Raw genomic sequence first — 26,820 nt, 5'->3', positions numbered from 1 at the left:
CCATCCTTCACAAAAAATAAGCTTAATTAAAACTATTGGAGACAGAGCATACAATATCTCCAGCACACAAGAAAGATGTAATGAAGAACTAAAATACTTAACACAAATCCTCCAACAGAATGGATATGAAACAAAAACCATCAGGAGAATCCTTAAAATACCTCCAGGTAACAACACAATAAAACAGGATTACAAAAACGCAATCTCGCTTCCTTATATCAAAAATGTTACAGATAAGCTAGCCAAATTAATGAACAAACACAACATAAAAGTAGCCTTCTTTCCTATGGAAAAAATCTCAAGATTCCTACATCTACCAAAACCACCTCATCCTCCTCTTAAAAAACCAGGAGTCTACAAAATCCATTGCTTTTGCAGGATTTGCTACATAGGACAGACAAGAAGATCTGGAGAAATACGCATGGCTGAACACCAAAAAGACGTACAATACAAAAGAGAACAAAAAAACGGGTCTTGCTTTCCATACCACTTCCACTGGACATGATGTACTCTGGCAAAAAACGACGATGTCATACATAGAAAACAACAGTTATATATAAAAAAAAACCTTTAAAGAAGCTGCTAATATGTTAAAAAAAACCCAACCCAATGCAATAAAAATCGAGGTTTAATTCTCCAAGTCTGGTCAGCTCTAATAATAAAAATCTACCTCAATCTGAGCTCGGACTGTATGAACGAGAACAAGAACACGTGACATCGTCCAGTATTGTTCAACGTCAATAACATTGTATATCTGCATTCTGTTATTTGAGTTTGATGAATAGCTAGGCGGTTATGATTTGTATTTATTAATTCTCTTGTTTAAACTTTAAGTTATACTATTTACCCACTGAAGATGTAAATCCTACGATTTACAAAACTTGTCGGGAACTATTATTTCAGTGTTTTATATAACTAAATAATAAAAAAACGTGGCGTAATGACCGAAATATATTTTTAAATATAACTATGTTTATGCATCAAAAAGTGTCCTCTTCATGAAGTGTTAGCATTTTGTGTTTAATATTATATATCCCATGATGCCAGGAAACAATTAAGGGAGTCTTTAACAGGAATGAATGTAATATATCAGTGATATTGCTATTCTGTGACTGTGTAACTGCACACATACACCCTGAATATACACTCTTGAATAATGGTAGTACTGTACTTTAGTAATTTCACAAAAGTGCTCTTGGAATGTATCTAAACTAAATGATGCGAAAAACTTAATTATTAAGTACGACACAAGAAGACATAACATTTTATTTTACATCTCACCTGTGACAACATTACATTTCATTTACATTAAATACAGATGTGCAAAGTATTTGTACAAAAGTCTTTGTATACACTAAAGTTTTTGAATGAGAGAATTCGCTTATTGTACATAAAACTTTTTTTTTTTTTTATTATAAAAGCAAACAAGGAGGCAACATTTTGTTTTTTTATAAACTGAAATCTACAGAAATTTGGTCATCTACCAGCATTTGTCAACTTAAGGTTCCTTTTCCTCAAAAACGTTTAACATATAATGTCTTAAACATTAACTGCAAGTGTCCCATTGAAGTTCATATGCCATGATATCATTTAAGCAGGCTCAGTGATACTGGTTTGTACTTAGTATTACGAGTTGCAAAACTTGACATATTGTGAAACATCTATTTTATGCATAACTAATGAAAACATTTTACGTCAGTGGATGGAAATTCAGAAAAAAAAATCAGCTTAAAAATGTGGTTTGCTATTTGATATCAAATCATTTGTATAACTGTTTATAATGTGACAAGTTTTATGATGTCATAAAACACTTTTATCATAAGACTCTAGCCACCGTTTTTCTGCAATATTCATTTTAAATAACTAGAAGTGGATGTAGCTCTTTCTTCAATAGGAAAACTTGTATAATTGTTGATTACAAAAATAAAACACCTATACCACTTATATATACATATTACATTTCAGAGATGATCAAAAATCACCTCACTCAAATATATAAATTATCTTTGGCATGCATTCTTCCTCAAATGCACTGCTTCTTGTGTCAGTAACATTGTGTACAATATTGGCCATTTTTGAAACCATTCAAAGAAAAACCTTTCAAAATTAATAATTGTCCTTAAAAATTATAACTACTTCACTGGGTTCTTACACTTCCAGCAGATATAACAAACACAGATGCACTATCACCTTCTGAAGACTGGGCAGTGAAGTGATTAGTCCTTGAGTCGTCTTCAGCAGCTGAACATCGGGTTAACACCACACCATTAGAAGGCGAGGTGGGCACCACACCCTGTCCATATTTTAAAGAAGATATTGGATCCCCACTAATCCCACCAGGTTTAGTTTCAGGTGGCTTATAGAGGAACCACGCTAGAAAGAAGAAACATGTAGTGACAGTTTTTACACTAGTCATAATTATAAGCATATTGTTATTCAGAAGTTCATTATCATAAAACAGGCATGATCCATTATTGCTGCAGGAGTGCTGCCATAATTTGCAACTCAAATCTATAATGGCACCAAACACAATTGGTGCAGGAATTGTTCCTAGAATTATACAAAAACAAATATATAAGTATCGAAGAGTTTCAGATAGCATATATTATAAAATAACAATGATAACTACTCTAAATGTTGAATAATATATGCATTTATATTTTGTTACTGTTTTAATAGATACAAATTTGCTATACTTCAGTAATTACTAACATGTTCAGTGCAAAGAGCACTGCAACTGCCATATGCCCGAATGGAGCCTCCATAGCTCAGTTAGTTTCAACAGAGTCCTTTGGTTAGAAAGACCCGAGCTTGAATCTTTTCTAAGATGCAAAGAAACTTTGTCAGGGCTTTTCAGCCAATCTCATATGGAGGTGGAGGACTCCCCCTGCCCTCACAGAAACACTAGTTTTTTTGTCTTTCAAAACAAGCAAGCTGGCCACATTAGCACAACACTACAGATAGAGAGATCAGAGGAATGGCAAGCCTGCTGCATTAAATTGTCTGAAACCTCTAATTAGAGGATTCAGGTTAACTTATGTTCTGATTGCTGAGAAAAATTGATTATACAGTTTTGATGGACAAAATACTATGCTCCAAACTTTTATAAATACTGACATGCAGAAATAGCATTTTTGTTTGTAACAAAGAGATCTTAAACATGAATTTGAAAACTGAGCTAACTGCTGAAGAGGCCTTGAAATTATTGTTGGAAAATGGGCCTCTTGTAATGATGCAGAAGCAGACTGATATTATTATAAGAAAATCTCCCTGAGAATTAACAACTCATCATTAAAAGCTGATACTAACCATCATTAATACAATGCCTCATCTCTCCTTAAACACATTTATTAACAAACAACCCATTCACTCTCGAACTAAATAATCTAGTCCTCACACCTTTATTAACTACACTCTCACACGACTTCAGGTACTGAAGATCAGTATAGATATGGGATCAGTATATGAGATATACTGATCCCATATTCTCTCCTGTACTGTCAATGTTTTGGTACATTTCTTCAGCATCTAATCTATAAACTCTTTTAGTAACTTATATGAAAAAAGGGGAGATAATAGAATCATATCAATTAAGCTTTTTTTTTAAACCACACACTTTCAATTTATTGTCACAAGGAGTAGTCCATAGACCTATTTCATCTTCGTTAACATGCCCTTCCTACACTTCATCTTCAGAAACCTATGTGACAGTATCAAAACCTTATAAACAAGGATAAGAGTTTCAGATAGCATATATTATTTATACTCCTTGTCTCTACTAGCTAGTGTGTTCACGACACACAAGTGATATTTTCATCTATTTTGACCATTTTTGCAACATGCTCTCTGAACTTAAAATCCCTGCCCACCATTATCCATAAATCATTATGGATAATGGTGGGCAGTAGATTTCAGTACACTTCAGTTCAATTTGTATACTGCAATCAATGTAACAGTTTAAAATTCAGATATCAACCTTGGCCACAATGAACTTGCAACCATTTTTTCCCCATACTGACAGTATTTAAATCATCTAACAGGATCTCTACATCGCCATTATTAATTATTGCACTCCCCAGCTCTGCATCATCTGCAAACAACTGAATATTCTCCCTCAAATTATCTTGTATGTGATGAGTGCACAATTCGAATAACAGTCCCAGTACAGATCACATGTGTCACACTACTGGTCACCTGCCTTAGATTCTACTCATAGATGTCTCTCTCCATCAGTCATTCTTATCAGGTATTACTTTTTATTTTTTATTCTTATGTTATATTACTCTATATAACTATTATTTATCTCTCATGCATATCAGTTATTTCATTGCTGGCAAATTTATATTTTGTTTAGAACGACTGCGCCAGCCGGCAACTAAATTCTGATACTCAAATAAATAATGCTAAACAAAAAGGGATCACGTGATGTGCAGTTGTGGCTCCCCCTTTTCTTTCTTACGTAAATTGCTTCCCCCTTCACTCATACAGGTCCGAAAGTTTTATAAGGGGTAATTTAATCTCAGAAACAACAGACTCATGAATTTTGACATAAAGAAATACATTTATTATAAACACTTGCATAGATACACTTTAAGTAATAATTTCAATGCTAGAGAGTCTGAACTCCCCCCCCCTTTTTTTTAGGTTAAGATATCCAAAATTTCAATTCTTATGTTTAAATGAAACAATCCTATATCTCTGTTATATTATTATGTTCAGACTCTATCATTCCATACAGGGTTACTCAGTGCTCATTTTCTAAGCACAATTATATACAAACTTTATACAAAGTATGTCAGATGCATTCCGTCTTGTATTTTAACATGGAAAAATATTCTAATTCGTGCTCAAGCTCTACCCCCCCCCCACAACTTAATTAAAATTCAGGCTAATATCTAACATTATATCATATAGCTTCTTCCTGACAAACAGTTCAGAGGTTAGATTCCTTTCTCAGCACAAGCTTAGAGTGGCACCAGCTTACTTGACACAGACAGATCAGTCCAAGCAGTCTTTTAGGCACTATGGGTAAGTTAATGTGTGGAGATCCTTAAATCCTCGGCTCCTATTTCTTTTAGGATTACAATTCTATAAAGAGTACAGAAAATTGTACATTACCATCTTGTTCTTTTCATGGGGTTTCTGTGACTTCCCTCCACGCTTTCACTTCCGATATGTAAGATTTCCGTATTTTCTCACGACGTGTTTCTGTGGCATCAGCGACTTACTTCCACTATCTTCAAAGGTTGCCCTTCGCTGACTTCACGTTGGCATAGCTTACCAACAGCTCTTTACTGGAATTCTGACTTCATTCCCTTGGTGGCTTTATTCGATTCAGTACAATAGTAACCGGGAGATTGTTGCTGGGCACCGGCGACAAGCTTCCGTAGCTATCCAGGATTGGATGGGAACACAGGAACAGAAAACGAGAGAGTGTTTGAGTCTTGCGCTGTGCCTTATATTACAAATGCAAGCGCCCTCTCTCTCTCTCTCGGTGACTACATCATACTCTTAGCCGATTGGTCACCCCAACTCCGAACTGTTTTGACACGGTTCTAATACATATATCTCTTAAGCACATCTAATAATAACCATTTCGGTCCTGAGACACAATTTCCCTTTGCTCATTTTACACAGACATTATCAATTCTAAATACAAATTTCTTAAGTTAATTTAATATTAACAATCTCAGTCGGTTTGATATACTTTTGAGTGAACATATATACAACACTCTCTTAGCCCTGTCTCTGGAGGCATAAGCATGTCCTTATCCTTAGGTCTGATGGTCACTGTATGTTGGGTCGGAAACAAGATGGATTACAAATAGTGAGTCAGCTCTTTTTCCAACACAACACCGGTTTCATAACCATCTCCATTTGCTTCACTTTATGTAACATACTCTCTTTATAAGTTTCAGTAAGGAAATACCGTGAGTAGGCATATTACTAACTATTATAATAATGGAATTAACTGACGTAAATTATTCTTTATTCATAGAATTTTCACCTGAGTATCACAGGCAGCATCAGTACAGATACAAGACTAATTAAACAATAACTGTTATATTCACAAAGCGCCACCTAAGTAGCTAAGGTTAAATTTCCTACATTTATTTAATTATTATTTATTTATTTTTAAGAATTTAAATTTAATTATTTAGTTATTTAATTATAATAATTAATTTTTTTTTTTTTTTTATAAATATATATGTGTATACAATTATATGTTAGGAAAGATTTGCTGCTTTATAAAGTACTATCTCCCACAAGGGGGAAAGACGGACCATCGGATCTGTTTAGGTTAGGGGAGTGAAGTAACATTTCACATGTTTCTTTGTTAACCTTAGCTACTTAGGTGGCGCTTTGTGAATATAATAGTTATTGTTTAATTAGCCTTGTACCTGTACTGATGATGCCTGTGATACTCGGGTGAGAATTCTACGAATAAAGAATAATTTACGTGAGGTAATTCCGTTATTATAATAGTTAGTAATACTCTCTTTATGCTATCCAATCAAATGCTTTTCAAAATCCACCAGTATCATGATATTGCCATTTCCTTCATCCAGCTAAACTATTACTTTATTATAGAAAGTGAGTGAATTACAAAACAAAAATTTACTTTGCACAAAGCTTCACTATGGTCATTCCTCTTTATAAAGGCTTGATATGACCAAATCTGGATTACTGTGTTCAGGTCTGCTGACATGAATTTCTTGTGGGATGAGGAAGTGGTGGAGAGGATCCAGAGGTGAGTGACCAAGATGGTGAGAGGTCTGTGGAATACTCCTTAGAGGTTGAGGGTTTGTGAATTGCAAAAGCTGGTTGACAGGCAAAAAAGGAGCAATATGATAGAAACATTTAAGTTACTTAAAGGCTTTTATACAACTGATGCACTTAGCTAAAGGAGCAAGAACAAGAGGTTATCCCTGGAAGTTGGGTAAGAGCGTGGTTAGCAAGGGCATGAGGACTAGATTTTTTACTTGGAGAGCGGTGAATGAATGAAATGAATTGCTTGAGTCAGTTGTGAGTGTTCTGTCTGTTAATGGAAGGTATGATAGATATTGTCTTGACAGTCTGGGTCTCCCATGATTAATCTTAGAAGTTCATGGAGGTGTCCCTGCAATAATGATAAAGCTATGCAAACCCCCCCCCCCCCCACACACACACACGCACACAGTATGATATTATTATCTACCTACTCTTGAATTCTACCCTTAACCAACATTTTTAGTACCACAACTGGCACTTCTATGAGATACTGATCAGTCTAGAATTTGCTATTGGAACCATCTCGTCTTCTTTCAACTCCCTTCAGGTCTTACAGATCCAAAAAGAACAGCCTGTTAGGAACAATGACTTTTCTTTTGCACCTTCTACAATTCATCAGAATCACTAACATCCATCAGATCTCCTGCACCTTTGTGTGTGTGCGCGCGTGCGTGCGTGTAAGGTAAGTCTGTATAGCTCTTTGAGCTTATAAAAGTCATCCAGAGCAGGCTTTCACGACCATCAGTGCATTATGTGGGATTCAAACCTACAGTCTAATGGCTGGAAAGTGGGCATGCTGTCACACTCAGCCAAGTAAATTAAATCTTGAAATCCACAAGTCTTCAGGATTCCTCTAAAATATGTTGGCTATTTAGGTACATCTTAACTAAAAATTGTGCTCAAAGAACAAATATGTTACTTGTTCCATAGGTTCTGCATTCTTTGTTCACCTACTGTTGAGAATGCAATTGACAATTTTAATGTTTCCAAATTTGTTAACAGATGTTCAATTTAGTTAGAGTTCTGAAGATGTGTGCTAAATTTTATCAAGGATTATGACACCATCTGCATAAAGAGCAGAGCTGAATATAATAAATTTAGTTTAATCCTTTATCCCAGTGAGAGCAAACAAAGTTTGCACCTGAAAATATCTTCAGGACTGAATATAGTGTTGTACTATCTTACCTGGGTAAGTAGTACAACACCAGGTAACTCGTTGCAAAGGTGGAGCAAGATACCAACACTCCTATCCCAGTATCTCCCAAATGCAAAACACATCTCCTTGTGGATATGTATACTGTTATGCATTAAGGGATTGGCCACTACCCAGACTATTTTCGACTTTTATTGAGGTCTCTTCAGCGGGAATATTTCTGATTTTATGATCAGCTTCAACCGGATAATCACTTTCCTTGATTATCCGGTTGATATAGATGATTTATCCTGATTTATAACAGTTGGCATCCTTATCTAATTGATTTTACATCAAACCTTCAATTCTAAATGATGACTTACAGCATAAGTATAAGCTATATATTGCTTTGTATAATGTAATATTTACACCACATAACGGTAGCTTTTGAAACAGCTTTTCTCTTGCACTTTATCGTATGCCTCTTTTCCAAATCCATTTTTGTCCTAGTGTTGGCAACAATAAGTTTACATAAGATATAATAGTAATACTACATGAAAAGTTTACATTATTACTAACTTCCTATGAACAATTTTCTTCCAAATTAATCTGTTATCTGTCAGGATTGCAATATTGTTACATCTTCTATTTGACAGTCTAAAGCACATCAATCCACCTAGATCTTGGTCTTCCTTTGAGTGTTAATTTAACTGCCATCCATGCAAATATAACTACTTTTGCTAACTTTTCCTCTTCCATTGTATTTGTTACAATACCACCTGAGATTATCTCTACTAACACTCCTGAATGCTAACAATATCAAGTTCTATCCTAATATCCTTGTTTTTAATATGACTGCCACTGATGCCATCTGTTCACTCTCCTTAATCTTTCTGAGGTCTCATACCAGTGGTCTCAGTCTGAAGAAGTGTTTTATTTCTTACCTACCTCTCACATCCACAAGTTAGAAATTATTTCAAACATTGCCTTCTATAGATGGTTTAGGGTCTTGACTAATTTCTTTCTTGTTTCATATACATTTACTCAGTTGACTTTGACTTCCTACCAAAGTAGGAAGAGTGGAATATATAATTTGCCCTCTTCACTAAAATTGTGCCTAGATAGCGGAAATGTTTTACAAAGGTAAATTTTAAAAATTTCTGGTTTTATCCCTTTTGTTTTTATTTTTGGCAATCTCATTTAATGTTGATGAAATGCAAATTTGCATATTATTCTTAGGTGTTTCTATAGCTCATTACCATACTAAATAATTTAAAATGCAGACAGAGCATGCTGTTCAAAATACAAAATACGAAGCTTGTCATTGGGGCATTATTTAAAGCGTAGATAGTGTGTGCTGTTCAAAATACGTATTAAAATGTAATAATTTTTTTGAAAAAATTTTCGCTTAAAATAATCAAGATTTTTATGATGTTTACTGAAAACATTAATCTATTTTAAATCACTATAGGAAAATGTCTTGGGTTGGGGCCCCAGGCACGTGCTTCACTGCCTTAATGGGCAATCTGCCACTGCACTCACCAACTTAGTCACTCTTCTCTGAAACCTCTCCACAGCATCCTCATCTCCAAGGAATCCAGGTGACCAGACCTGAGCACAGTAATCCAAATGTGGAAGTATCGATGTTTTATAAAGGGGAATAATAACCTCTTTATCTCTGGCAGTCAGTGTGTTCGTCAACAACCAGGTAATCCTATGTGCAATCTTAGACACCTTAGCAATATTTCCCCTGAACTTCCTCTCCCTATCTACCAACACCCCTAAGTCCCTAGCCTCATCAATCTCTTGCAATCTATAGAGTATCATATCCTGATCCACCCATTCTTGAATTTTGTCTTTAACCAACTTTTCCAATACTTTTACCACTACTCCTGAGATGGTGATTGGTCTGTAATTAACTACCGCAGTTTTAGAGCCACCTTTATGCAAAAGAACCACTTTGCCTAACTTCCACTTCCTAGGGACCATATCAGAGTTCAAACTTAAGTTAAATATCCAAGTAAGAGGGGTTGACAATTCCTTTGCGCATTCACGCAACAACCGAGCTGATATTCCATCTAAACCTACAGCAGTGTTTGTATTTAAATTTTGCAATATATTAAATGCCTCTGATTTCTTAACTTCAATTCTCACATTAGTTATTGCTACAGATACAGAGATATCCTCACTTGGGTGATAGACTTTTGAAAAGTGATCACTCAGTAACTCAACTATTACATCTGATTTTGTCACCACAATACCATTAGCACCCACTATAGTTATCCTTCCGAAGTCATTCTTCCTTTTACTTGCCACATATATGCGAGTACTTTGTGATTTTTAAAACTAATACAAACTAACAGTTTAAAAACTACATACATGAATAAATATTAGTATGTACATGTATTTCCTAACATTTATATAAAATTTTTGTAAAGGTTAGGAAATAACAAACCGTGTATGTAACAACAGAAATGTGTGTAATACATGTTCATGTCTTGCAGCTCTCAAACATACGAAGTTTATCATGTTTATCATACGTGGCTCTTACGTTAAGCAAATTTGGCCACCCCTGAACTATAACCACGTAAATGAAAACCTGACAGCACCTATTAATGATATTTCTTGAACATTTGTTTTATATTATTTTTATTTTGTTCCATGTTTCTTTTCACAACTGACTACACTCTCAATGTTCTAGCATTAATACTTGAGGAATAAATGTTACTTTTTCATCCATCTTTTTTATCCTAGAGATGGCAACAATGGAGTTTGCACATAAAATATCACAATAACTGTAATAAAAACAGACAACTTTATTACAAACTGTTCTTAATACAATGAACAGCATGCCTCTTGAAAAATGTCTATACTGCTCCTACAGTATGGTGAAAGTTTTGTTTCTTGCATATGAGAAATGACTTATTACATTTTCAAATTAGTTTCAGCATCTCCATGGGACCAGCTTCCTACTTTTGAGATCACACAGATTGAAAAATGGTCTACAAAATGACTTACTGTAAAATAGGATAACATACACTTCCCTGGAAGTTTAATCCATGTTACAGGATATTAAGACCAACTTGTAGTGCAGGCAACTGTTTGTGATTATACATGAGTTATGAAGATACTAGTTGCTTATACTAGGATAAAATATAGATGCAAACAAGAATAATTCTTCAAGCCATATACAATACACCCATGCAAGAATATCAAGAATATATAATATGCATAGCAGAAGGGAAAACTTTTCTCCTACCCTGAAGAAAATTTGAAAGTATGAAAAGTATATAACAAACAAAAATTAAGAAAAGTGGTTTAATTTTCACAATAATATGTAACAGGTCATCAACTAGCTGATGTTAATCAAAAAATTTTAAAATGAGACAGAAATGTTCAAATCTTACCAAGTACTCTTACAGCAATCCATTGAACACCAAGAGCAAAGGATTTTTGAGACTCTGCTACACATCTAAAAATAATGAAAAGCAGCTAAACATTAACGTTTATGAAGCGTTCTGTCTTTTCATTATTTTAATTATAAAAGCCTTCATTACAAATATCAAACATTACTCATTTGTAATACTTTCATATATAGCTAAAATAAAACTTGGTCTATATGTCTTTCATTGTATAAAATTAAATAAGCTAATTACTGCTTATATTGTGATAAGTTTTGTTTATGAACTGATCAACTGTATTAACATTATTCAGGACATCCACAGAGTCAAGACTCATTGTGGGATGAATATCTTACACAATACAAAGGCTATCATACAACTCAAACTCAATCCCTATCACCATCCTATCAGGCAATGCATTCCACAGTCCAGCTACCTTACATGCAAATAAACCGCTTCTAATCAACTTATCCCAGTGTCAATCCTATAATTACCACTCAACAAAGTAGTAGTATGATTCATTTTTTAAACGAATCATACTACTACATTGACTTCTATCCATCAAAATCTGAAACCTGCATGCATTCAATCTATCTTCATAACTAACACCACATGATCTTGAGATATAAGGAGGCAGGTGAAGATGCATGAAGAGTATAAGACACAGGCCAGAAGAGTGATTAGTATGGTAAGGAAGATGAAACTGCAATATGAGAGGAGATTGGCCCTAAGATCCAAAGAAAATCCTAGGGAATTTTTTTTAGATATCTGGCCAGTAGGAGGAGAAATGACTGTGGAAGAATGATATTGTGGAATAAAAATGGGAATAGAGTGACTGATGCAGAGGACATAGTGGAATTGTTCAACGAACACTTTATTGGAGTATTTCATCCTTGAGGAGTCAGTTTTAATGCTAGAGGGATTGGGCAGGTTTGAGGTTTAGAGGTACAGGAGGAGTGTGTTTCAAATGCTGAGTACTCTGGATGTCAGTAAAGCTGTGGGACTGAATGGTATTTCACCACAAGTTTTGAGAGAATGTGCTAGGGAACTGACAGTGCCTTTAACCTGGCTTTTCAATGAAAGTCTGGCTGCAGGAAAGGGCCCATGGAATGGAAGGAAGGTAAGATAATGCCAGTGCATAAGGGCAGTAGTAGACTGGAAGTGTCTAATTATAGACCAGTTTGTGCATCATCAGTAGTCAGTAAGATCTTGGAGAAAGTAGTGAAGGACCATATACAGCATTGGGCAGATGAGGGTAATGTTATCTGTGAGAGTCAACATGGATTTGTGAAGGGTGCTCTTGTTTTAGCAATATGCTAGTCTTGAGTTAAGGGGATAAAAATCCCTTCTTGTTTTTCAGCCAGTAAGCGAAACTAAGATCGAACACTACGATCTGTAACGTTTCATGCCGACGAACTGTCAGCGTATCCAAGCGTAAGTGACCACTTGGTAGTGACACACCACGGCAACTCGTTGCAAAGGTGAAGCAAGCTTCCTCACTGTTCTTGATATTTTCTCATAATGTCAAACACAGCTCTTAAGAGATGTAGTACTGTTTTACATTATGAGGAGAGGTCACTACCCAGACCGGTTTCAACCTTTTTTGAGGTCTCATCAGTGAGTAGCTAGACCTAGTTAATATCAGAGTTTAAGTGAAGAAAACTTACATACTTTTGCTATACGATTGACCGAAAGGTGTGTCACTATATTTCATTATAACATCGTATAACTAAGATGAAAAGCCAAAAGGCTATTTTTTTCTGGCGAGGTTGTTATGTCTCATAACAACCTCGCCAGAAAAAAATAGCCTTTTGGCTTTTCATCTTAATATGCTAGTCTTTTATGATAAAGTTAAAAGAGCATTAGATGAGAGAAAGGCATCTACTGCCATTTTCTTAGACTTAGAAACCACATGATAAGCTGATATTTAAGTTGCAGCACATGGGTCTGTTGAAAGTTTATTTTTCACTTGGTTAGACTATAATAAATTTAGTTTAATAATTTATCAAAGTGTGAGCAAACATAGTTTGCACCTGAAAGTATCTTCATGACTAGGGTAAATTTGTACAACACCGAGCAACTTGTGGAGCAAGCTAACATCACTCCTATCTCGGTATCTCCCATAATGCAAAACACATCTCCTTGCAGATATGTATAATGTTATGCATTAAGGGAAGGGCCACTACCCAGACTAGTTTTGACCTTTATTGAGGTCTCTTCAGTGGGAACCCGGCCCAAGTGGAGATACCAGGCAGAAGCATTATGCTAATGACCTTGCTAATGCTTCTGTATGATATCTCCACTTGGGCCTGGCTCCCACTGAAGAGACCTCAATAAAGGTCGAAACTAGTCTGGGTGACCCTTCCCTTAATGCATAACATTATACATATCTGCAAGGAGATGTGTTTTGCATTATGGGAGATACTGAGATAGGAATGATGCTAGCTTGCTCCACCTTTGCAACGAGTTGCCCAGTGTTGTACCAACTTACTCCAGTCCTGAAGATACTTTCAGGCCCAAACTTTGTTTGCTCACACTTGGATAAAGGATTAAATTAAATTTATTATAGCACATGGGTCTGGATGTCAGATTGGTCAACTGGATTCAGGATTGGCTGTCTGATAGGTATCAGAGAGTTGTGTATAGTGGGGCAGTTTCAAGGAAGCAGAGGATTACATGTAGGGTCCCACAGGGAGCAGTACTGGGGCCTATATTGTTTAACCTTTATATCAATGACATTGTCAGTGGATTGCAAGGGGATATTCAGTTGTTTGCAGATGATGCAAAGCTGGGAAGGATTATTAGTAATAGTGCAGATGCGGCAGCCCTGTAAGAGGATTTGAATAAGCTAGATAGATGGGCAAATGAATAGGGGCTTCGGTTTAATGCAGCAAATTGTAAGGTCTTGAGGTTTGGGACACATCGATGGGACACCGCATACTCTATTGGAGGAGCTATAATGGAGGAAGTAGGGGAGACAAGAGATCTAGGGGTGATGATTGATAGAAACCTGAAATTTAGGGGACATATTGCAAAACTGGTGAAGGTAACACAGAGGATTGCTGCAATAATGAGAAGGACGCTGACCTGCAGAGATAAAACAGTTATCATTCCGTTGTATAAGCCCCTGATCAGACCACACTTAGACTATTGTTCTCAGATTTGGTCCCCAGGATTCTGAAGGGGATAAATTAACTGAAAAGGGTACAAAGGCAGATAATAAAGATAGTTTCAGGACTGTACAATGAAAGTTATGAGGATTGGCTGAGGGAATGTGGACTGCAGAGTTTGGTGGATTCAGGAAGTAGAGGTGATATGATTGAGACTTTTAAACTGTTGAGAGGTGGTTACAGGGTTGACAATGGGGAGTTCTTTTGTTTGGTTGAACAGCAGGAGGGAGTGATGACAAGAGGCCATCCCTGGAAGTTACGAAAGGAATATGTGAGCAAGAGGATGAGGAGTGCTTTCTTTGCATGGAGGGTGGTTGAACCATGGAATGCATTGCCTGATGGAGTGGTGAGAGCGAGAACGGTCAATGAGTTTAAGGAGTGGTATGATAGACTTTGTGTTTTTTAGGGAGGACCTCCCACAATGAGTCTTTTGACTCCATGAAGGCCTGAATAATAATAATAAGTTTTAAAAGAGTAAACCGTGAGTAGACATATCGATACAAAATAAATAACGGAAAAAACTCACGTAGAAAGATTATTTAATAGTATAATTTTCGGCTATGTGTCACAGGCATTTTCAGTACATTAAGCTCAAAATTAAATACTGACAATTCCAAAAAGCGCCATCTAAGTAGCTGGTGTAAGATAACTAAAAGGTCAATAACTTTCCTAAAAAAAAAAATAATAAAAAAAAAATAAAATAAAAATTTAGGAAAGATTAGCTGATTTGTTAAGTACTATCTCCCATAAAGGGGATAGACGTAATATAAACATATAAACAGATCCGACGGCTTACGTCTATCCCCTTTATGGGAGATAGTACTTAACAAATCAGCTAATCTTTCCTAACATTTTATTGTATTAATTTTTTTTTTTTTTTTTTTTTTTTTTTTTTTTTTAGGAAAGTTATTGACCTTTTAGTTATCTAACACCAGCTACTTAGGTGGTGCTTTTTGGAATTGTCAGTTAGTGTTTAATTTTGAGCTTAATGTACTGAAGATGCCTGCGACACACAGGTGAAAATTATACTTTTAAATAATCTTTCTACATGAGTTTTTTCCATTATTTATTTTGTATCAATAATAATAATGATCTTGATTTTTTATCTGCCTCCGTACCCTCTCCAAGATTCATACAATAGAATCACCATTCTTATCAGCAATTCTCTTAGTTACCTACATTTCTCTAATACAGCAACACCAACAGAGTATAATTTATTTATAATAAATATTTCATTAAAGTTAATTACGGTTGTTATCGTGTAATTTATTATTTATAGTTATGCCACAGGTACCTTTAAAGATTAAACCAACAGAGTATGTAACTTTCCATTGCTGAACCCCAAATTTCAAGACCTTACATTTCAGTGCATTAAACTCCATTCATCTGTCCCTGCCTTTCCAGTTTATTCAAATCTTCCTGAAGAGCCATAACATTTGCTCTATTACTCTTTCCAGCTTGACATTATTTGCAGATAACTGAATGTCCTCTTGAAATTCACTGGCTATTATTATTATTATTATTATTATTCAGGCCTCCATGGAGTCAAAAGACTCATCGTGGGAGGTCCTTCCTAAGAACAAAGTCTGTCAAGACTCATCAAGGGGAGGTCCACCCTAAGAAACACAAAGTCTATCATACCACTCCTTAAACTCATTGACCGTTCTCGCCCTCACCACTCTATCAGGCAATGCATTCCACGGCTCAACCACCCTCCATGCAAAGAAACCACTCCTCACCCTCTTGCTCATAGTTTCCTTTCGTAACTTCCAGGGATGGCCTCTTGTCATCACTCCTTCCTGCTGTTCAACCAAGTGAAAGAACTCCCCAGTGTCAACCCTGTAACCACCTCTCAACAGTTTAAAAGTCTCAATCATATCACCTCTCCTTCTTCTATCTGCCAAACTCTGCAGTCCACATTCCCTCAGCCGATTCTCATAACTATCCTTGTACAGTCCTGAAACCATCTTTGTCATCTGTCTTTGTATCCTTTCCACAGTTAATTTATCCCCTTCAAATCCTGGGGACCAAATCTGAGAACAATAATCCAAGTGTGGTCTGATCAGAGACTTATACAACGGAATGATAACCCTCTTATCTCTACAGGTCAGTGTCCTCATAATTGCAGCAATCTTCTGTGTTACCTTCACCACCTTTGCAATACGTCCCCTAAACTTCAGGTTTCTATCAATCATCAACCCCAGATCTCTTGTCTCCCCAACTTCCTCCAGTATAACTCCTTCCATAGAGTATGCAGCATCCCATCACTAACAAAAGTAGATTACTGTAGAGGCTCCAGTTAAGCCATGTGGAACCCCACTTGTGACCTTCTGCTTCCTCTGTCACACAAAACTTTCTAGTATGTATCAAGACAGCCAATCACCAATCTGTTCATTAACCTGATATCTAAACCTATATGCTGCAACTTGAATATCAGCTTATGTGGCACTCTGTCAAATGAGTTTGTAAAAAAAAAAAAGTGGTATATGTCCAAGTTTTAGTAATTTATTTGCTTATTACAATAAGGTGACAGTTGCATTGAATGAGGGAGATGGATACATAGTAGTATACTTAGATTTTGCAAAGCCTTTTGATTGACTATGAACTTATCACATGGTAATCTAACTAGAGCAGAAAAGGTTGTATATATTAGACTAGTGCATTGAATTGAAGATTGGCTGAGATGTCAGCAAGTTGCTTGTGGCTGAGCAATATCCTGGAAGAGCAAAGTCACTAGTGGGGTTCCACAAGGTTTTTCTGTTCTTTTCAATGTTGTGTTCATTTTTATCCTACTTAAAACTGAGTGATGGGTGATCTTCCATTTTCAGATCCTCTGTACTCTCTTATATCCTGAACCAACATGAAGCTACCACTATCAGCAATATCATAGTCAATGAGGTTTTTCTTATTTTTTGCATCTTCTCTGCACGTGAACTTGTGCATGTCTATGTTGGAACATGGAGTTAGTAATGACTAGAATATATCTTGAGCAGAAAACTGGAAGATACCATTATTAGCCTTGCCCTTTTCTTCAAATTTTCCCAAAATATTTCTGTATAACTGGTGGGACTCACTTTCTAGTCTGCTGTTTAGATCTCAAAACAAGGACCACTTCTTTCAAATTTACCAACTTTTTCAATTATCAGTAATTTGGTAAACAGTTTCAGAAAAACTGGGCTACTGGTAATTTCTTACATTTTCAGGAAGGTTATATGGAAAAACAATATTAATGAACTAAAATTTTAGTTCATTAATATTGTCCTGATTCATTGAAACATAAATCAGGACAAATAAAATGAAATCTAAATACAAAAAATAAAAAAAGTTTTAAATAAACTTATTTTTATTCAGCATACTTTATTTAAAAAATAAATACTGCATAAAACAACTTACTCAGGCTGTAGTTCCCTAAAAGTGACCAAATTTTTGTGCAAATTAATCAGAAGTAGAAAAAAATTCTTTGGTTTTACACCCCTTGCAAGAGGATTTAAATAAGCTAGATAGATGGGCAAATGAATGGGGATGTCAGTTTAATGCAGCAAAATGTAAGGTCTTGAGGTTTGGGAAACATCGATGGGATGCTGCATACTCTAAGGGAGGAGTTATACTGTAGGCAGTAGGGGAGACAAAAGATCTGGGGTTGATGATTGATAGAAACCTGAAGTTTAGGGGACATATTGCAAAGGTGGTGAAGGTAACACAGAGGATTGCTGCTATTATGAGAAGGACACTGACCTGCAGAGATAAGAGGTTTATCATTCCGTTGTATAAGTCTCTGATCAGACCACACTTGGACTATTGTTCTCAGATTTGGTCCCCAGGATTTGAAGGGGATAAATTAACTGTGGAAAGGACACAAAGACAGATGACAAAGATGGTTTCAGGACTGTACAAGGATAGTTATGAGGATCGGCTGGGAGAATGTGGACTGCAGAGTTTGGTGGATAGAAGAAGGAGAGGTGATATGATTGAGACTTTTAAACTATTGAGAGGTGGTTACAGGGTTGACACTGGAGAGTTCTTTCGCTTGGTTGAACAGTGGGAAGGAGTGATGACAAGAGGCCATCCCTGGAAGTTACGAGAGGAAACTGTGAGCAAGAGGGCGAGGAGTGGTTTCTCTCTCCTTTCCGTCTTTGTGAAAACTGCTATAACGATCATATTCTATTCCCATGAGTCGAAGTAAGTCAAAATACATAGGGAATGTTAAGAAAAAAATATTTTTAAAAATGGACATGAAAATAACAAATCTTGAAGGAAAAAAATTTTAATATGACTTTTCACTAGTAATTCCAATGACAGTTTCCAATAATATCATGCATAAATGAGTTCAGTGTTCTGAGGTTAACTGTGCTATTAATATTATACTGTATAGTAAATCTCACAGCTATCATATAATCTAATGTCGGAAGGAAAATTTTATAGTACGATTAAGAAAGATACCTAAGGGTGGCTGCAAGGGATGGCATGCTAACTAGAAATGTAAAAAACATGGAGAAGAACATCATGATAGTAATGATGATAGGTTTATATCCACAATCTGTTGTGCATTTTTCTCGTGTTGCTTGATAAGTCACCATCTTGCTACCGTAAGTTGAATTTTTGCCTAGATCATCGATACAATGACACTTTCCATACATCTGAAAGGAACAACATTTAAATGGTTCAGTTTAAACTATCACAATATCATTAGAACCTAAATGCAATTTATATATTACTTTTCAATACCATTTTTCCTAGTTCCACTAATTAGGAAATATTTCCTAATTAGTGAAATTTCCATAATTAGAATCTATTTACAGAATTATGACAAAAAAAAAAAATAATAAAAATAAAAAAAAATAAATAAAAATAAAAATAAAAAAAAAATATATATATATATATGAGAAGAAAACAGATATTGGCTCAACAATCTAAAAAACACCTATGCAATGAACTTTCAATGGGAAGTTCAATGAACTTTGCAGTGCCATTCTTCACAGACAAAGAGCTGTATGAATGGAAGTCCAAACAAGTCACTTGCACAAGAATAGGCAAGTCCTGTAGCTTTTATAGTACCTGAAATGGCTATATTCAGGAGTTTCAAACCTTAGGAATTCTCTATTGGGTCCTATTATGTGATTATTATACTGATTAACATTTTCTATCCATCATTTATAACAGATAAGTCTAACAACATGTACCTGAACTATAGCAACAACCTATTCGTGCTCCATTTTTTTAAATTTATATTTATTTTCTTTTCAACCAACAAGTCGTAAGTTCAAATCCCATCATGGCATGGATGTTTGTGATCGCCTTTAGGTGGAATGTGAATTTCATCACCAGGTGTGAGACCACCTCCCCGCTTATTGGAGGCGTGAAGTGGCTGAAAAAGTTCTATGTTCAGTCTCTAGAACAGGATTCCTGGACAACGTAAAAATAAATTTCAAAAAATTTAAAATAAATAAATAAATAAAAAAATTACAGAAATGGAGGAAAAAAGATCCTTGCCCACCCACAGTACAAATCTGCTATAGGTTTGGTAATAACCTTTTGTGGGTGGAAGCAAAAAAAAAAAAAAATTTGGAAATGTAAAAATATCTTAAGATTATTCTAAAGATACAAAATATTTGTTTTTAGAATTTTATATAACCAATGAGATTTTGTAATTTGTATACATTCAGTCTATTACTGTTTTATACCTTTTGTATCATTGGTAGTATAGTAACAGCCATCAAACCAAGTTGCTCTGTCTTCAAAAGAAACACTGACTTAATCAAATTTAAAAAACACTTAATTCTATTAAATTCTTTATATCTAACTTTTTCTTTTTAAATATTGTATAAGCACATTTCAATATTATTACCATCATTAACACGTTCGCTGCCAACTACGAGTATACTCGTAGTTGGTAAACCAGCCCCACAAGCCAGCTACGAGTATACTCGTATGATGCTTACCGCCGGCAACGAGATTACTGTACTAACCTTGAAGAAGTGAAAATGCTTGGCTTGTGGAGCTAGCATCAAAACTGTGTATTCTCATAGATGGTATATGCTCTGCACAAGCCAACTACGAGTATACTCGTAGGACGCTTACCGCCGGCAACGAGATTACCGTACTGACCTTGAAGAAGTGAAATTGCTCGGTGTATGGGAACAGACTATGCCGAAGTAGCGTGGCAGCGAACGTGTTAACAAATTTGCCGGCCTGGTTGGCCGAGTGGTTAGCATATCCGCTCTCCAGCCAAAAGGCTGCAGGTTTGAATCCCGCTGTGGGCATGAATGTTTGTGATTATCTGTGAAAATATCAGTGGTGGTGGTCGGCGGTAGATGGTGTTGGTGTAAATGATGAAGGTAGTTGTGCATGGTGGATTGGTGGAGACAGAGTTGTATAGTAGGTGCCCTCCCTCGACAAGTCTTTGGACTCCTGGAGGTGTTATGTAATAATAATAATAAACATGCATAGAATCAATAGGCTAACTGCAGTGTACAGCTACTCAAACAGCACCATATACCTTAACACTGCGCAGTTATAATTCATATGGGAACTTGCTTTACTGTAAGTTATGTCCCATCCACATCAGACAGGTGCATTTTTACAAAGTTCTTTTCTGCATATATGGCATCGTTAGTTCCCTTTTTTTCTGGTAAAATTTCATTTGTAAAAGTCATTATTATTATTATTATTATTATTTAGCCCTACAAGGAGTCAAGACTCATCGTAGGAGGTCCTTCCTAGGAAACACAAGTCTATCATACCCCTCAAACTCATTGACCATTCTCGGTCTCACCAATGTATCAGGCAATGCATTCCAAGGTTCAACCACCCTCCATTCAAAGAAACCACTCCTCACCCTCTTGCTTACAGTTTCCTTTCGTAACTTCCAGGGATGGCTCCTTGTCATCACTCCCTCCTGCAGTTCAACAAGTGAAAGAATTCCCCAGTGTCAACCCTGTAACCACCTCTCAACAGTTTAAAAGTCTCAATCATATCACCTCTCCTTCTTCTTCTATCCACCAAACTCTGCAGTTCACATTCCCTCATCCCATCCTCATAACTAACATTGTACAGTCTTGAAAATATCTTTGTTATCTGCCACTGTAACCATTCCACAGTAAATTTATCCCCTTCAAATCCTGGGGACCAAATCTGAGAACAATAGTTAAGTGTGGTCTGATCAGGGTCTCAAACAACAGAATAATAACTCTTTTCTCTCTGCAGGTCAGCATCCTTTGCATTATTGCAGCAATCCTCTGTGTTACTTTCACCACCTTTGCAATATGTCCCTTGAATTTCAGGTTTCTATCAATCATCATCTCCAGATCTCTTGTCTCCCCTACTTCATCCATATATATCTCCTCCAATAGAGTATGCAGCATCCTATCGATGTGTCCCAAACCTAAAGACTTTACATTTTGCTCCATTAAACCAACATCCCCATTCATTTTCCTATCTGTCTAGCATATTCAAATCCTCTTTCATGACTACCACATCTGCACTATTACTAATAACCCTTCCCAGCTCACATCTCATCATCTGCAAACAACTAAATATCCCCTGCAATCTACTGACAATGTCATTGATATAAAGGCTAAACAATATAGGTCACAGTACTGAGCCCTGTGGAACCCCACTTGTAACCCCCCCCCTGCCTCCTTGAAACTGCCCCACCATACACAACTCTCTGATACCTATCGGACAGCCAATCCTGAATCCAGTTGACCAACCTGACATCAGACCCATGTGCAGCAACTTAAATATCAGCTTATCAAGTGGCACCCTGTCAAAAGCCTTCGCTAAATCCAAGAAAATTTAAGTATATGCTTTTCCCTCATTTACTGCTCTTGTAACTTTACTAAAACAAGAGCACCCCCTCACAAATTCATGTTGACTCTCACAAATAACATTACCCACATCTGCCCAATGTTGTATATGGTCCATAACTAATTTCTCCAAGATCTTAACTACTGATGACACACGAACTGGCCTATATTTAGACACGTCCGGTCCGCTACCGCCCTTATGCAATGGCACTACCTTACCTTCCCTCACTGGTCACCTTTCCCGTAGCCAGACTTTTATTGAAAAGCCAGGTCAAACGAGCTGTCAGTTTCTTAGCACATTCTCTCAAAACTCGTGGTGAAATACCATCCAGTCCCACAGCTTTACTCACATCCAGAGTACTCAGTATTTGGAACACATTCTCCTCCTGTACCTCTAAACCTCGAACCTGCCCTATCCTCTAGTATTAAAATTTACTCCTCCAAGATGAAATACACCAATAAAGTGTTCATTGAACAATTCCACTATGTACTCTGCATCAGTCACTCTATTCCCATTTTTATCCCGCAATGTCATTCTTCCACAATCATTTCTCCTCCTACTGGCCATATAGCTAAAAAATTCCCTAGTATTTTTTTTGGATCTTAGAGCCAATCTCTTCTCATATTCCAGTTTCACCTTCCTTACCATACTAGTGACTCTCCTGGACTGTGCCTTATATTCTTCATGCATCTGCTCTTTGCCTCTTTTTCACATGTAGCTCCTGTTTAATACTGTTTGTCATCAACTTTACACCAAATTGTGTAAAGTTGTATAGTAAGCTGTATTCAATTATGGAATACAGCTTACTATTGCTGCTGACAAATATTCCTTCACAATTTCCCAAGCACTAATGATATCCCAGCCTTCCAATTCCTCTCTCCATGAAACTTCCCCAAGTTGATGTGTAAGACTATCATAATCACCTGCCTTATAATTCCACATATGTTCCCGTCTCTGTGATACTCCTCCATGTCTATTCATCTTCCAAGTCAAAACCACAATGTCAATCTCTAAATGACTGAGATGTCATCTCAATTATTATCAACCCTTCTAATGCTATGACCAAATCCAAAACTCTTCAACCTCTTGTTCCCTCTATTACATGTTGCCTAAGATATTTGTCCCTCAAGAATTCTAGAAATTTCATTCCCTTATTGCTATATGCATCATCCTCTCCCCAATTTATATTGCTGTAGTTAAAATCTCCCATAACAATGATTCTTCTTGCACTTGCAAAGCTCAACTGTCTAAACATCTCCTGCTCCCCACCCTCTGTGCTCCTGGGTTTATAGCAACACCCCACTAAATATCCAGTCTTGCCTATCTCTACCTCACATCATACGCTTTCAAAAGCATTAGTGTCCCTGCCTTCCAAATCCTCCACTCTTAGAGGACAGAAATCATCACTTATCATAAGGTACTCCACCACCACGCTTTCCCTTTCTATCCTGCCGAAAAATGCTGTACCCTGCTACTTGTATTCCTGTTATTATATCCTCTTCTGTCAACCATGTCTCAGTGATCCCAATAATCTTTGGCCAGGCTGATGCTATCAGCCTGGTTGTCTGTAAGGGCTTCTGCCTTGTCTGTGTGTGCTATTCCTTGTTTGGTTTGTATAGGAGATAAGGGTTGACTTTTGGTGTGTAAGATTTTTAGGAATTTCCATATGGAGTGATCTTCTGAGTTCATTGTGGCTAATTTGGTTTCCCATTCTCTTTATCCAAATTAGCCACAATGAACTTCTGAGTTCATTGTGGCTAATTTGGTTTCCCATTCTTGATTTCTGGTTTTGTAGAGCTTCTCTGACTTTTTCTGTTGAGATTGTTTAGTGTTGTTTTGTCCTGTGGGGCTCTAGTGTTGTGATATCCTCTTTCTTGCTTTGTTCTTGGTTCTAATCAGATCCATGATTTCTTCTGGAATTCTATTGGTCAAGAGGTGGACAGTGGTTTGCATTACTGAGGTTACTGCTTTTTTGCATTTGGCTTGTCAGCTTGTTTATGGCTATATCTATCTCTTCTTTTTTTGTGTATGATGAGCGATGGACCAACATATTCTGGTAGAATTTTTGTGAGTTTGTCCCATGCCTATAAAGGAGTGCTGGGGTGAGAGTTGTTCTTGATTGCCAAGCCTGAGCTGAATGGGGTTGTGGTCTGATAAAAGTTCTATTGTTTCTAGTTGGTATTGGTATGGGATGTTTTTGAGTATTGTGATGTCCAGAACATCTGAGTTTCCTGTTGGGCTGTGATGAGTGGGGTTGGTAGGTCCAACCACGATGGCAGAGTTGTGCATTGCAGAGTTGTATAAAGTGTGACCTTTGGTATGTATGGATGAGCTAAACCAGGCTGTATGTTTGGTGTTCAGATCCCCTGCTAAGATTATAGTCTTTGGATCCGAGGATGGAATCCAGGTCAGATATCAGTAGTGGGATTCTAGGAGGGTTGTAAGCTGCGCAAATCTTTAGACTGCCTGCGATGCTGGTGTGTACCTCCACTCCAGTCACCCCTAGGTTTGTAGTTGGGGGTAAGGTACTGTGTTGTGGTTTAGGTAGCTTTTTATATAGACGGCTGTGCCTCCACCTCTTGCATCAAGTCGATCCTTTCTGTACATGGAAAAGCCACATAGTCTTGGGTTATTTCCTGGTCTAAGGTGCATTTCATTAACTAGAATGATTTCAGGTCTGTATCTGGTTGCAAATTCTTGGAGTTCCAGGATTTTACTGGAACAAGGAAAAGAGATTCCTTGTAGGAATCTCTTTCGGGAGGAGAAATTCTTGTGAGGGGCTTGTCCTGCTGAATTCTTGCAGCATGGTGGCGAGCGAGGCAGTTAAGACTGTTTCTAAGTTGGAGTCTCACTGTTCGTAGAATGTGGGGGTCTTAGATCGTGCAGCCTCAGCATACATTTTTTATATTGGTTGGTTGTATTCTCTCCTGTGTTGTTGAGGTGATTTGAGATGGTGGGTAAGTTGCCTGCCTGGTAGTGGGGTCTTTGTAGGGAGGGGGGGAAATGAGGTTAGTTCTTGTTATCCTGTGATTTTTCGGATGGGAAGTGCACTCCTTGTAATTGGCAGGGCGAGGTCCTCTGCAGTTAGCACACAGCGTGCCACTTGTCTGATGTTCTTTGCCACATTTTAAACATCTGTAGGCTGCTTTACAGAGCTTTTGGGCATAGATCACTTTTGGCATCTATGGCATTGCCCTGCCGATGTCTTCTTTCTTAGTGGCTCAGTTGTGATTTTGAGCCCACATATATTTCTTAATTTGTATATTTTTTTTTGGTGTTGGATATTTCTACCAGTACTAGTGGTATAGGTTTTCTGTCCAATCTCAGCATTCCGCTCACTTTAACTGGGGTCAGGCCTTGGTTTACAAGATGGCCAGCAAACTCGTCGGTCGCGATTCCCTCGACAACCCCTCTGAGCAACACTTTTAGGTTCTTTTCACTGGCCAGTGCAAATGGAGCTGTCCAGCATTTTCGTCATGCGGTAGTCTGACCGTTTCAGGTTGGATCTTTACTCCCTCGTCTGTGTTTCTGGCCCAGGAGAAGTTGATGTTTAGTTCTCCGAGCGATTTCGAGACTGAGGTCCACTTCTGTTCGTCTCAGAGGATTACCTGGGGAGGGATCTTTTCTTTATTTCCTGAAAGTGCTTGTGTGGGCACTTCTTCTTCCTTGGGTCGTCCACGGCCCTGCGCCTTTTGCTTGTGTGTTCTTCTGCTGTTGGTTCTGTCTGTCTGTTGCCCTCGGGTGGGGGGAGGGCAATGTTTTGTTCTGTGATATCTTCATCTTTGCGTTCCTCTGCTTGCGTATACAGTTTAAGGTAGCCTGGCCATTCTGTGTCAAACTTTTCTAGGAGTACTTTAAATAGTTCTAAAGCTTGGTCTCTATTTAAGTTCTGGCATGTTTTAGCAATTTGCTCATATTTTATAACGACGTTACGGCCAAGTTGGATAAAGGGAATGGATACACTATGATAATGTTGAATTTTTCTAAGGCATTTGACAGGATACCACACAATAGGCTGTTGCATAGAGAATATGGGATTGGAATATAATCTATTGACTTGGATCAGGGGATGGTTGACAGACAGATATCATAAAGTGGTGATACAGTGGGTGTGAATCTGCTAGATTTAAGGTGACCAGTATACCTCAGGGTTCAGTCCTTGGGCCATTATTGTTCAGTCTATACATTAATGACATCAAGCAGGGTTTATCATCAGATTTGCAATTGTTTGCTGATGATGCGAAGATAGGCAGGGCAATCAGGGAAAACGAAAATAGCTTTCATTTTAATGTTAGTAATTGTAAAGCTATGCACTTTGGTGTGATTAGAGATCCAGCGGCATATTATATTAGCGGTGTTATGCTACAAGAAACTGAAGAGGCACGGTATCTTGGTGTATTGTTGGATAAGAATTTAAAGTTCAAAGGTCACATGGCAAAAGTTGCAAATACAACTCGGACGATAACTGCATGTTGAAGCAAACCTTGACATATAAGGAAGTAATTTTGTCTCTTTATAAGACCACACCTGGATTACTGTG

At 37.1% G+C, this 26,820-nt stretch overlaps 1 protein-coding gene across 11 annotated transcripts in view; it reads right to left on the bottom strand.

Annotated features, from left to right (window-relative positions):
- Positions 1-1,241: 1,241 nt before the first annotated feature.
- The window catches only part of LOC150097772 (solute carrier organic anion transporter family member 4A1-like), a 203,541-nt gene continuing 177,962 nt past the window's right edge, over positions 1,242-26,820 (bottom strand). For all 11 annotated transcript variants that reach the window (XM_090407739.1, XM_090407747.1, XM_090407744.1 and 8 more), the window contains 3 exons: positions 18,915-19,111; positions 11,311-11,375; positions 1,242-2,550 (listed from right to left, as the gene is read on the bottom strand). In XM_090407739.1, coding sequence (XP_090263865.1) covers positions 2,138-2,550; positions 11,311-11,375; positions 18,915-19,111 — 675 coding nt within the window. In that variant the 3' untranslated portion in view covers positions 1,242-2,137. The remainder of the gene's footprint in view (positions 2,551-11,310; positions 11,376-18,914; positions 19,112-26,820) is intronic.

The sequence above is a fragment of the Typopeltis vanoorti genome, chromosome 17, assembly GCF_054136105.1.
Source record: "Typopeltis vanoorti isolate ZY-2024b chromosome 17, IOZ_Tvanoo_1.0, whole genome shotgun sequence".
In the NCBI taxonomy this organism is placed as follows: Eukaryota; Metazoa; Arthropoda; class Arachnida; order Uropygi; family Thelyphonidae; genus Typopeltis; species Typopeltis vanoorti.
This window is presented reverse-complemented; position numbering and strand designations above follow the sequence as displayed.